Raw genomic sequence first — 13,730 nt, 5'->3', positions numbered from 1 at the left:
AAAACCATAATCAGGGATCAACTCACATCTGTCAGAATGGCTATCATCAAAAAACTAGAAATAACAAGTTGTGGTGAGGATGTGGAGAAAAGGGAACCCTGTGCACTGTTGGTAAATATAAATTGGCACAGCTGCTATGGAAAACAATATGGAGTTTCCTCAAAGAATTAAAAATGGAACCTACACAATTGCACTCCTGGATATTTATACAAAGAAAATGAAAACACTAATTCAAAAAGATACATATACCCCAATGTTATTGTAGTATTATTTTAAATAGCCAAGACATGGAAGCAACCCAAGTATCCATCAACAAATGAGTGGATAAAGATGTGGTGTATATATATACAATAGAATATTACTCAGCCATAAAAAAAAAAAAGAATGAAATCTTGCCATTTGTGACAACATGGTGGACCTGGAGTGTATTATGCTAAGTGAAATAAGTCATACCGAAAAAGACAAATACTATGTGTTTTCGTGTATGTGTGGAATCTAAAAAACAAAACAAATGAATAAATAAAACAGAAACAAAATCATAGACACAGAGAACAAACTAGTTGTTGCCAGAAGGGAGGTGGATGGGATGGGAGAAATAGGTAAAGGGGACTAAGAGGTACAAACTACCAGTATAAAATAAAGAAGTCATAAGAATGTAATGTCCAGCACAGGGAATATAGTTAATATTATAATAACTTTGTATGGTGTATAATCTGTAAAAATATTGAATCACTATGTTGTACACCTATAAATAATATGATATCGTAAGTCAACTATACTTCAATTAAAAAAGAGATATTTCGAGAGACCACTTATGTTATTATAATTTTTATTATTAGTTATTGTTGTTAATATTTTTACCTAACTTATAAATTAAACTTTATCACAGGTATGTATATACAGAAAAAAAACAGTACATAAATGGTTTGGTACTATCCATGGTTTCAGGCATCCACTGGGGTTCTTAGAACCATACTAACACATGGGAGTACCGTGCTAACACAGAATTATGTAATCATATGAATTCTGGTTGTAATATTTTTTAAAACATATCTGAAATTATTTTTCCCTAAGAATCACACTTTACAGAACACAAGAGATGAGAGCATATTTGGAGAACTAATATTTGGAGAACTAATAACCATTCCATATCAAGTGGCAGTGTGTCCGAGTGCCTCCTGTGGGTTTCCCATGGTGCTGATATAGAGGGAGGATAGAGCCATAGGGCAAGTCCTTGCTTCTCTGGCCTTCACATGTCTTTAATCTCCTTGGGGAGGCAGTGCTTACACACAAAGAGCCGTAAAGAGCAATGACTGCAGGATTCCCGAAGTGTGAAGTTCTCAGGAACTGGAACACTGTGAAGGCTTCATGGAGAGATGGTTCCAAAGCTGGTCCTGAAAGGAAGGATTTTGTAGGGAAGTCATGCTAGGCAGGAATGACCTCATAACTCCAGCTCTATCAATGCTGAGCTTCTTTTAGGGACTAGCTGCAAGGATTAGAGTGACTTCCAATTACAAGCTACCATTTCCAAGGCTTTGCTTACCATCCAACGACAGCTTTTCAGAGTTCAAGGAAAGTAACTACTTAGGTTCTAATCCTTGGATATATGGGCTGGTTGGGTCAGGCTGCAGTGGGAAAGGCACAGGTTCTGACAGAATGTCACTCTGACCCTCAGGACTGGCTGCAGTGGACCACATCAACACTGTTATTCGGGAAGGTGACCCTGAATACACACTGCTTGCACTGCAGAAACCAGAGGCCCAGCTGCCCACTGTTTATCCCTTTGCTGGTGCAATGTATCAGAATGAACTTTTCAACCTCCAGAAACAGAGCGCTATGGTAAGTCAGAGGAGACTCCAGGTACGGAGATGTTATTCTGAGTCCTAGCAATGAGGAGTGCTGTTGAGGAAAGGTGAGTGGGAGTGTAGCATGTTTAATTTGTACCAATCCCTGGTCTCATTGGCCTCCCTGTACCAATTCCACGGCCACCTTCCTCTTTAACTCCTGCTTTTCATCTCCTTAAAGAATCTGAGAGCATAGGTGGGAAATGCAGGCAGGGCTCTACACAAATACACATTGAAAACTAGTTGTTCTCATTCTCTGTGTGATTTTTGAAGAACTTGGGATAAGTTAATAACTATATTGAAACATTTTAAAATATCTAATGTTTTTTGATATAGAAAAATAAGCTCTGAATCTGCATTTCTAGAAATCTGCAACCAAGAACATTAGCACCATGGCTTTGATTTTTGTCTTTGTGTGCTCCTTGCAATGCTAATAGTATTAAGCAGTAATAATCATATAAGGTCACAGTAAATAAGAGCATATGCACTAGTACAGGATTAAGCCAAACGATGCAACAGAATGAACAGAACTAGAAGCAGCACCAAGAATTTCAATTATGAAAGAGCTAATATTTCAAAGACATGGGGAAAATAATGAAATCCTTAGAAGTATTTAACCATGTGGGAAAGAAAACATTACCTCACTACACATAACAGAATAAATCGCCGGTATGAAAGGTTAAGTGTAAAAAATAATTAAACTTCTAAGGAAACATGGAAGGACAATGAATCTGAAAAGCAAAAACAGTACTGCTCCACCAAAAAAAACAAAAGAGGAGGAGGCCAAAAGCATAAACAGGTAATTCACAGGTATACCAGGATGTTTCACAGTATTATCTATAGTACTGAGAAGATACTACAGATATCTTCTGTATCTATATAGAAGATAAACCACGTTTAACTAATAACAGATTGCACACCCTACTGTTAAGTGGAAAAAATGAAATTGAAATATATAGCATTATCTTGTTTTTTATGATAAGAAAAGAAAAATAATTAAAAAGTGAAAATCTCTATAAATGTTTGCATGAATTAAAAATTAATAAAAGTAGGGGCTTCCTTGGTGGCTTAGTGGTTAAGAATCCGCCTGCCAGTGCAGGAGACACGGGTTCAATCCCTGGTCCAGGAAGATCCCACATGCCGCGGAGCAGCTAAGCCCGTGTGCCACAGCTACTGAGCCTGCACTCTAGAGCTCATAAGCCACAACTACTGAGCCCACATGCCTCAACTACTGAAGCCCATGTGCTCTAGGACGCACGTGCCACAACTACTGAGCTCACATGCTGCAACTACTGAAGCCTGTGCGCCTAGAGCCCATGATCCACAATAAGAGAAGCCACCGCAATGAGAAGCCCGCACACTGAAACAAAGAGTAACCCCCGCTCACCGCAACTAGAGAAAGCCCGCGCGCAGCAACGAAGACCCAATGCAGCCAAAAAAATTAAAATTAAAAAACCAAAAAATAAGTGGCATTCTTTATTTAAAAAAATTAATGAAGTGTATGTCACTAAAGGGCTTGGGTAGTAAGGTTTGTTTTCTTATCTTTGCTTAGTAAGACATGATTCTATAAATAGAAAGATACTAGAGTTGACCCTTAAACGGGTAGGAACTGCGCATACCACTTATATGTGGATCTTTTTCAATAGTAAGTACTATATTACCAAATCATACGCAGTTGGTTGAATCCAGGGATGCAGTACCTCAGATACAGAGGGACAGGTATATGGAGGATTAATTATACGCAGATTTTGAACTGCGTGGAGGTTCAGCGCTCCTAACCCCGGTGTTGCTCAGCGGTCAACTGTATTTTGTAATAAAAGAAAAATAAGTTATTTCCTTAAGCTGCACGTAGGTTCTCTTGATATTATTGTCCCTGTTTCTCTAGCTTTGAAGCCCAAGGCTACTTACACTCTAGCACATTCATCCCTTTTTTCTTTATTTGTCCTTATCTTTTTGGCTGTGTACCACTTTAGATAGTTGTGGTGAATCTCAAATGATTCCATTCTGCTCTTTACCTGTAATTTGATACCTTCCTTATATGTTAAAGTCATAGTTAATGTAAGGTATTTGGATAAAATTTACTTGTTCCCTATAAAAACCCTTCTTCCCATTTGCTTTGGAACGTAAAATTATGCTTTGTTAGTCTAAAATCAATTTGCTGAGAGATTTCTGTGGAGAATCAGCTATAATGCATTTTAATATAAACATATTATATATATGAAATATATAATATTCTAAATTTAAAGATAGATATCAGGGTTTTTAAAAATTTGTTTTCATGCTCCCTCTATGTTCCTTCAGTATGATGGAAGAAATAACCCTTTTGAAGTTGGGCCAAGTCAGTATAAAATGGTTAAAAGGAAGACAACATTGAAGGGGGAAAGTGTTCTGTAATCTGAGATGTACTTTTTAAGTAAGCCCAATCCTTACTTGCTTTTCACTAAGATTTACCTCACATGTCTTCAAATATCTAGACCTTAGGGTATGTTTAAAAATTTCTACCCATTTATAAAAGTGTGACTTAGACTAACTTTTTTTGGAATTAGAATCAATATTCTTGGCTTAAAGACTGATTTACTTCTCTGGGGTTATCATCTTTAGGTTAAATTCTCCCCTTTTCCTTACCCTTAGTTCAAACTGAAAATCGTTAGCTATACTAATACCTTAACCTTGCACTTGCAGACAGTAACAACGTTATCTAATCTGTGGCTTCATTATTTGGTAAGATTGAGCCTGTTAGCAGCCGATATAATAGCTGCGAGTAGGAATCAGCTATGGCAATGCAGATGTTTGTGGAATCATAACTGAGGACTGTAATTAACTCAGTGCCCAAAATGATCATCTCAGGAAAACCCAGAAGCCATTGACGTGTTCTTTAAAGCCAATGAAAGATAGGTGGCCAGGGAGCCCTGTTGGTCCTGGGTTCTCACAATCTTTGACTTTTCTTTATTCTTTGAAAAGGGTAACAGATTGTTACCCTTTTCAAAGAATAAAGAAGTGTACATTCTGAACCCCTATCACATACACGGGCTGTGTAGATTTGGGGATCTTATACCGCCATATGTTTTCCAACAGAACTACTTGGCCCATGAGGAGCTCTTGATTGCAGTGGAAATGCTATCTGCTGTAGCTTTACTAAACCAGGCCTTGGAGAGCAACGATCTTGTGTCTGTGCAGAATCAACTCAGAAGCCCAACAATGGGCTTCAACAGTCTGGACGAGACATACGTGGAACGGTAAGGGAACATTTTCCAAAACTCCTTTCAGTGCAGAAATATGTGTTTGATAGATTTGTTCTACCAATTTGAAGGATTTGTTCCTTCCTGAAACAATCCATATACCCATGCTTATTTTCTTGAAAGCCAGACTACTTTGTTCTGAGAGTCCTAATGTTCAAATCCTACTTCACAGTATTCCTTTTAGAGGAACAAAAAGTCTAAGGAGGATCCTATGGCAGTTACTGACTGTCTTTGACATTAGCAAAAATTATTTCATAGGCAAAAAATACATGTTGAAAGCATACCTTCCCTTGGGCTTCTTTTGGAAACGACAGAATGTAGAAGAGTTGGGAACAGCTTTAATAATCATCCAGTCCAATTTTCTTGTTTTACTGATGAGGAAACTGGATCTGGATTTGTGGACCCAAAGTAGGGCAGTTGGGCCCCAATCCCCATTCTTTTTTTTTTTTTTTTAACATCTTTACTGGAGTATAATTGCTTTACAATATTGTGTTATTTTCTGCTGTATAACAAAGTGAATCAGCTATATGTATACATATATCCCCATATCCCCTGCCTCTTGTGTCTCCCTCCCACCCTCCGCATCCCACCCCTCTAGGTGGTCACGAAGCAGCGAGCTGATCTCCCTGTGCTATGCACCTGCTTCCCACTAGCTATCTGTTTTACGTTTGGCAGTGTATATATGTCCATGCCACTCTCTCACTTCGTCCCAGTTTACCCTCCCCCCGCCCATGTCCTCAAGTCCATTCTCTACATTCTTTTGACGATTAAACCAAAGGAATCCTGAGACCACAGTGGATCACGACAGTGGGTAACAATCTCAACTTAGTGTCTTTTATTTCATGTTCCTGAAATAAACTACTAGATAGTATTGTTGATAGAATTATAAAACACTATAGCAGATCTAGAGAGAAAATTAAGGGGCGGGAAGAAGGAGCGCATTAGAGATTAAGACAAAAGCCCAAGTTAAAATGAGTGAATTTCCATCTTGGATTCTTGTGACCACCAGGGGGAGATGTCTGCATAGATCTTGACAAAAGCACTGTTGTCAAGATACTGGTTCTGGAACTGCTGAAATAGGTAATTCTCTTGGGTCACGTACAGTTGTACAGGAAAGATTAAAATTAGACTTTTTTTAAAATGGTGTTTGACCACTTGTCTATGTAGAGAATGGCCCCAGAGTAGAACAGTGGCTTTTCCTTGTTTTTAGTCATCTTGGAAAAACTGATGTTCTTAACGCTACTTAAATTTGACCACCTGTTCCTATAACTCCTCAGAGTTTATTTCCAGGGTAATTTATTTCTACCTCCACTGTTTATATTAATGGCACCATCCTCTCCTCCAAGCTTAGAAACTCGAGTTAACTTGAGTTTTCCTCTGACCCTCTGTGAGGCACCCTTGTGCTGTGAATAGTCTGCTCACTTTTCGCCCCAACAGTAGCCAATATGTGTGCACAATACCTCTGCATAATGTTTCCCTTTCCCAGCAACCATCTCATTTAGACATTTTACCTTTGCTTTTGTAATAACCTCCAAATTGGTCTTACCCTGTCTTTTCTCTTCTCATTCATTCTTATGTAACTAGGCTTTGCTTCTCTCTCAGTGCTAGAGACGGCAAAGTTGGTCACTCCCTTATGAAGCCTAATAGTCTAATGAGGCTTGTTGATAAAATAATGATCAAGACACATATGGAGCATCCCTGGCCACTTCCCTCTAAATAACAGTACCCCCCTCCCTCCAAATCACCCATTTTGATTATCAAAAATCCTCTCTTCCCCCCATCCCAATTTACAAATAACCCATTAAGGAAATAGTCCCAAACCCCATTTGAGAACCAGTTTTATACCTGTGATTTTCAGCTGGGGCCACAGATACAGCTTCAGAGTGCAAGTATTCTGTATGAAACACTTTTAAAATTTGTGTTTGTTCAAATAATCTTTTAAAAATTTCATTTAAGCACTTTCTGGGTCACCTGGGTGACCCAATACCGACATGAGATTCCAGGGCCCCCTTTGGTTCTTGTATTGAACATTCCAGTGGCCCCAAGTGATTTTTCACAGCCTCAACATTTCAATTTCCATGTCAGCTTTTAACCCAGTTCTTGGAAGCCCAAGTTGGCAGGTGTTCAGGTCTAAGGAACACTGGGCCTCTCCCTTATGGTTGTACTTCTTTATAGTACACGGGTGCTGGGCAGGGCTACCTGGATGAATTCTTACCAAGTCTCTACCAGTTTACCATGGCTTCTGCCCTTGAGGCTGTGTTTTCCCAGAAAGGTTGTTTTGTCCAGTTCTCACAAGAGTGACATAGGGTTGGCATTGGTTCTAGGCATGCCCTGTTCCCAGATTAATTGTTCTAAAATGTAGCTCTGTTTATAATGCTCCTCTATTTGATTGTTCTCTCTTCTTACCTGAATTAACCCTCAACGTGGTGTTCTGCCCTTTGCTCCAGCTACACCCCTCCTTGTATTTTACACTTCAGCCAAGATGGATCTGAACACTCTGTTCATTCTGGCTTATCTGCTCCAATGCATGCTTCTCTCACCACCAGGAACGCGGTGCCTATCACCCATCTCCGCCTGGCACAGTAACTGGAGCTTCCAAGCCCTTCCTGCCATAGAGGGTGCTTCCGTGAACTATTTGCATGTTTCTCCCACCCCAGCTAATGTCATCTTTTCATGATGTGGTTAAGGGAACATAACCTTGGAGCCCAAAATATCTAAGTTTGACTCTTCCTAGCCGGGCCCCTTTCTGTTCATCTGTAAAGCACAAAAACAAACACACACAACAAAAACACCTACTCTGCATCTGCCTATGGAACTATGTTGTGTTATTCATAAAATTTTTCCCTTTGGCTAGTATTTGTTCATTTCTGAAGAAATGATGGGTGATTGTGGGTTTTGTTTTTTTTTTTCTGTGTTCATCCTTAAGCTTTTTCATTTTATTCCCACTGGGTCATCATTAAATGTTAGACATGAAATGCCTGTAAGGATTTTGCACTTTCTTATCGAATGGTCCCCATCTATAAGGGATGCTAACGAGTGCAAGTTGCCATTTATCCATATTGTCATTGTGGTCAGCATTATTTAGTATATATTGCTACTAGTAAGTATAGAAGAGTATTTTCTTAGGTTTATAACTCTTGATAAAATGAAAATCTCACACAGGACACTGAAACAATTTCAAGCCTGTGTTTGGTGATGCCTTGTTCAGGCACAGAGAATGAATCATCTCCCCCACTTCCCATTCTGAATGATGTTTTTCTCTCCCAAGCTACACTCAGTAGAAGACACCTCAGTGTCATCTTGAAGCAGGCATAACTTTGAGAAAATCTGTCGCAATGAGAAAACAATTATAGACTCAATGTGATCTTACTTCTTGGAACCTCTACTGTTAGCAAATCCGTAGGTTCTATTCAGAAGTCATACTGCAGAGTGAATCAATATGTACATAGAGGATTGCTCTTTATTTCCCTGGTGTAAAGATGCACAAGCAAATTAAACTATTGAGTTTCTATACTTCGGGCTGGAATAGCTCACTCATGTTAGCTTATGGTTGTAACATTGGTTCTGTAGTGGTTTTTTTCGTTTTGTTTTGTTTTGTTTTTAATTTATTTTATTTTTGGCTGCGTTGGGTCTTCGTTGCTGCATGCGGGCTTTCTCTAGTTGCGGCGAGAGGGGGCTACTCTTCGTTGCGGTATGCAGGCTTCTCATTGCGGTGGCTTCTCTTATTGTGGAGCACAGGCTCTAGGCACACGAGCTTCAGTAGTTGTGGCACGCGGGCTCAGTAGTTGTGGCTCACAGGCTCTAGAGCGCAGGCTCAGTAGTTGTGGCGCACGGGCTTAGTTGCTCTGTGGCATGTGGGATCTTCCTGGACCAGGGCTCGAACCCGCGTCCCCTGCACTGGAAGGCGGATTCTTAACCACTGTGCCACCAGGGAAGTCCGGTTCTATAGTTTTTAAATGGGGAAATTGATGATTGAAAAATGAAAGTTTCTTAGTAATATGTCAAGGTGGATCATCTTTTTTTCCTAAAATTTCTCAAGACAGGAAAAATAATCAGAGTGTTGGCCAAACTATTTTCCAGAGGGCTGCACAGAGTGAGGAGGGTCAGGGATCAGAATGAGGGGAGAGAATGTAATGGCGGTGAGTGGACCTAGGAGAGAGGTGGTGAGGGGCTGCTGAAGCCTGAGGAACGGGCAGGTGAAGAGGAAACTAGGATGTTCTGGGTCAGCTGAGGCACCACCTCTTCAAGAAAACAGGCAGTGAAGATGTGTGTTATTCAGCAGGGTTTCTGGAACAGCATTTGCTTTTTATTTGATTTGTCACTGGAAGTATTAGGCCACAAGGTAACCCAGCTGTGTTAGGGTTACAGAAAAAAAAAAAAAAAGGCCTCTCAAGGCTTGGATTTGGGGAATGAACGAGAAAAAAAAAAAAGGGACCCTTGATGGAAAGATTAGGAACCGTGGTAATTCCGAATTTTATCCCATAATACTCATCTGGAGACTAAGCAGAACTAAGACATACAAAGGGAAGGAAAAATAGTTACTAAAAAAAGCAAGTAATTTCACAGAGTTAAGAACTTTGAGTTTTTTTGCTTGAGTTAAGTGCAAGATTGGAATTTGAGGAACTTGCATTAAAAAGCATTGTTACCTAAAAGTATTTTTAAGCGAAAAAACACCCTTAGTCTAAGTGAGCTTGGTGTATGTTGACAAAGCTGCACAAGACAATTTTACTTGCCTTTATCCTATTGGTCTAACCTCATAACGTCACATTGAGCCACATGTGTCAAACTTAAGATGCATGTCCAATTCAAGATGCATAACATGAACAAAGAATGAACGTCTCTGATTAGCATCATGCTTGTTTTCTCTTCTACAGTTACGCAAATGCACTACTCTCCATTAAACTGGAGGCCTTATCCCAAGGGCAAGACAGCTTAAGCTGGAATGAAATTCAGAATTGTATTGATATGGTTAATATTGAAATTCAAGAAGAAAATGACCGTAAGTATGGAACAGTATCCTTCTCTAGTTATAGTGGGAGAATAAGGTAGCTGGACAAAACGGTCCTCTACATCAGGGCTGCCCTAGAGCCCTATGAGAACACTCTCCCCTAACAAGTCTGTATGTATTTATATGTAAATGTTACTTTTGTACTACTGTCCCAACATATTATAAACATTACAAAGCAAACATAAGCCATAAAAGGATAGAATAAAAGTACATAAATACAAGTCCTAATATCTTTCTATTTATTGGTACTTGAAAGATGACTGCTGTAAATAACTCAGCTTTTTAAGCAAGCACTCAACTTTATTTTGACCTTTCATGTACGTGGACGTTTTTCTGAAATATGACACATGTTCCTGCCCTAAGAAGAAATTGCAACACAGTCTAACTGTTGTTTTATGATCTCAAATCATGGTGATTTGCTGTGTTTCTAGAACTTAGGAGCACTGAGCATGAAAGTGGACAGTCCAAGAAGATGTGCGCTGAGACATGCTTTCGTGAATGTCAGCTTGCTTCCCTGTCCTGCCTCTTACTTATAAAAACAGAGTGACGAATGGGGAGCTCTGTAACTTAGGCAATGAGTATAATTGCTGCTTTGTGACCACACGAGTTTCTGCTGCCTCTCTGCGTTTTCTTTCAGTGAGGCATTTGGGGATCCCTGCCTCAGATGGCTGACACATCACCCACTTGGCTCTTTTCTGGCATGTTGGCTTGGGAGCTGGTAGTTCTTGGCAGGTGCTAGTTACGAGGGAAGCACTAATGTAAGCAGATGTTCAACATCATCAGTGGGGGGCAGCGTGGGGGACGAGCCTGGTGTGTGTGTCCGCTTACAAAGCTCAGGTCCCCAGCTTCCTGCCATCCTGCCTCCTCCTTGATCCTCCCCAGCTCCACACTCTCAGACTCCAGCGATGGTTTGGGTGCTTTGGCTAATGCCACTCAACGGTTGGCAAAACACAAAATCATGTTCCATCTTTGTTTTCTAACTTTTCCCTTATTCTTTGGGACAACATGCGCAATCCAGGTTTGCTTTGGTGACTTATGTATGTCCTGCTTATACAGGTGAAGGTGCGTTAATTCTCAGTACTGAACAAGTGTAGTTTTACTCTCATTCTTGACATTGACAAAGGGCTACGAGGAAGGACCTGCCATTTTTTGTCCCAGATTATCAGATAGAGCCTTTGCTTTTACCAGGAAAAGAAAAACAGTATCATGTGTATAACTTTGAAAGAAAGTGGTCTTTTGTAGGTGGATATTTTTAAGCGAAAATCTCTTTGGATTTGTATGACATTTACCTAGGTAACTGTACTAAGTTGTTCTCCATGGGACATTTCACACGGCCATTATCACATTTCTTTTAGCTGTCTCGGCGTGAAGCATATATGCCATAACCAGGATAGTAATTTTAGAGGCTAATATTTCCTTTCTAGAATTTGGGGGACTTAATATAAAAGATTTAACTTCTCTCTGTTTTGGTTTGTTGTTTTGTCAAAACGGGGTATTTTTGTTGAAAGTTCTTGAATTATTGAGTTTGATATCATCTGTTTAGGTAATTGCTTTAACAGCTAAATTAAAATAAATATACCATTGCGAGTAGGCCCCAATTGCACAATATAGAAATTAAATCATCTGAAAGAGCTGAGAACTTTTCATGGGCATCTTGAAAGGGCGTTACTCTCCCCATCCCACCCCTGCCACACGCTCCAGAATCCAATCCTATGTCTGAATTGTGGTGTGGATGAGGTGTGTAGCTAATGGGAAATGATAAACGTGGAAGGTGAATTGAATGGAGAAGCTGCTAAATGCATTTCCTGAGATTTGGATGCTCTGCTGATTTCTTAATGGAAAGTTTACTTTTCCCAGTCGAGCCTTAGAGGAGTATTATTTTAACCAGGTAACTTAGACAAGGAAGTTTTCTTCCTGTGAAGTTTTGCTTTTTAAATTTGGTAGGTACCATTCTTTGTGAGTTACCTCATCTGCTGTCTCAAATGCAACACCTCTAAGGGAATGCCCACTCTCTCCTTGGACTAGAATGTTATAGTATCACAGGATGATTTAGATCAGTGGGCCATGAACTGAGGCTCAGCAATCTGTGCTCAAATGGGATTTTCTCTTTATTTTTAAACAGAGGAAGTGATGCAGATGGACCCAGGGGACTTATGGGAAGGTTTTTCAGCTCCTATGAAGTCATTTACTATGACATCAGCAGCTTGTATTCTTAGAAACACACCAAAAACTTAAGCAGGTGATTTCAATCAAGTCAGCTGGAATGTACTCATTCCCAGGTGATCAGCTGCTAGGAACACACATTCTCTTTTTAGATGTAGTTCTGTAAAGATCATTTTTGGATGGGATGTTTAAAATTATTTAGAACAGTTAACCCAAGGAGGTCAACTGACATAAGGGGTCAACTGTCACTTCCAGAGAATGATATAAGTATTCCATGTTCTCCAGTGTATAAATATTACGGGGTGAAATGATAATACCTTGTATGTGGGTAGTACTTAGACTTTCTCAAGTTCTTCCAATGTTTTGAGATAACCTAACTTGCATGTTAGAGAAGTATTTTAGCTGCTTCTTCCACCATATTGGAGTATTATAGTCTGAAATAATTTCTAGACATTTTAGATTGTCCCTTTTCTCCTACAGATTTTTTCATTCTTAGCAATGGTCTTTATGGGGTCATTCATTCAGGAGATACTTAGCTAAATATTTTACTTTAATTTGAATGTCAAAATGAAGATACCTCTTAAAAATTAGAAGTATGTATTCTGTTTCATAGCATATCACATTTGTAGAGTGGCTTCTGATTGTTTTTGAAGAAAAATAACTGACAAAATGAGAGAATGTTTGGCTTTAAGTATGTTTATTTTCTAAGCTTACTTCTCATTAATGTTTAGTTTCTTTATTAATTCTTGTCCATGAGCACTCACTTGGGAAGTGGAAGCCCCCTGTTAGTATGTGAATGTATGTGTGTGTGTAGGTGTACACATGTATACCTATATCCATGAAAAATGCACCCATACATACATACACTATAGTATTTTATGACTGGATGATAGTTTATTTTTAAGAATAAGGTAGTATTGAGAAGTGACCTCCAAATAGATCCCTTGTACTAGACTTTCAAAAACTTTTCCAACTGCATGGCTTGGCTTCTGTGCTTTTCATTCCTGGACCTTACAGTCTATGTCCTAAGATCCTGTATGTAGTAGAGATAGTAGAAGGTTAAACTGGTGGATATGCTTATTCATCCTTTGGTACATCCATGAATTAGGGTTCCAGATGTAATTTTAGCAGCCCGCATTAGAGAATTTGTGACATTAATTATCCACACTTGAACCTTAAAAATATCCCCAAACATGCATGACTTTGTTCATTTCTATGGAGCCGACCTACACTTGACAGCCACATGTGGCTATTTTAACTAATTAAAATTAAATAAAATGTAAAATGAAGTTCTTCAGTCATACTCGCCACATTTTTTTAACATCTTTATTGGAGTATAATTCCTTTACAATAGTGTGTTAGTTTCTGCTTTATAACAAAGTGAATCAGCTATACATATACATATATCCCCATATCCCCTCCCTCTTGCGTCTCCCTCCCACCCTCCCTATCCCACCCCTCTAGGTGGTCACAAAG

The 13,730-nt window shown here is 39.3% G+C and overlaps 1 protein-coding gene across 2 annotated transcripts in view; it reads left to right on the top strand.

The window, feature by feature from the left end:
- Positions 1 to 13,730, top strand: part of IQGAP2 (IQ motif containing GTPase activating protein 2) — a 287,896-nt gene that overhangs the window by 183,332 nt on the left and 90,834 nt on the right. For both annotated transcript variants that reach the window (XM_032626071.1, XM_032626073.1), the window contains exons 10-12: positions 1,676 to 1,839; positions 4,920 to 5,080; positions 9,958 to 10,082. In XM_032626071.1, coding sequence (XP_032481962.1) covers positions 1,676 to 1,839; positions 4,920 to 5,080; positions 9,958 to 10,082 — 450 coding nt within the window. The remainder of the gene's footprint in view (positions 1 to 1,675; positions 1,840 to 4,919; positions 5,081 to 9,957; positions 10,083 to 13,730) is intronic.

This window comes from Phocoena sinus, chromosome 3, assembly GCF_008692025.1.
Source record: "Phocoena sinus isolate mPhoSin1 chromosome 3, mPhoSin1.pri, whole genome shotgun sequence".
Lineage (NCBI taxonomy): Eukaryota > Metazoa > Chordata > Mammalia > Artiodactyla > Phocoenidae > Phocoena > Phocoena sinus.
The sequence above is the reverse complement of the archived record's forward strand: the minus strand, read 5'-3'. Positions and strand labels throughout refer to the sequence as shown.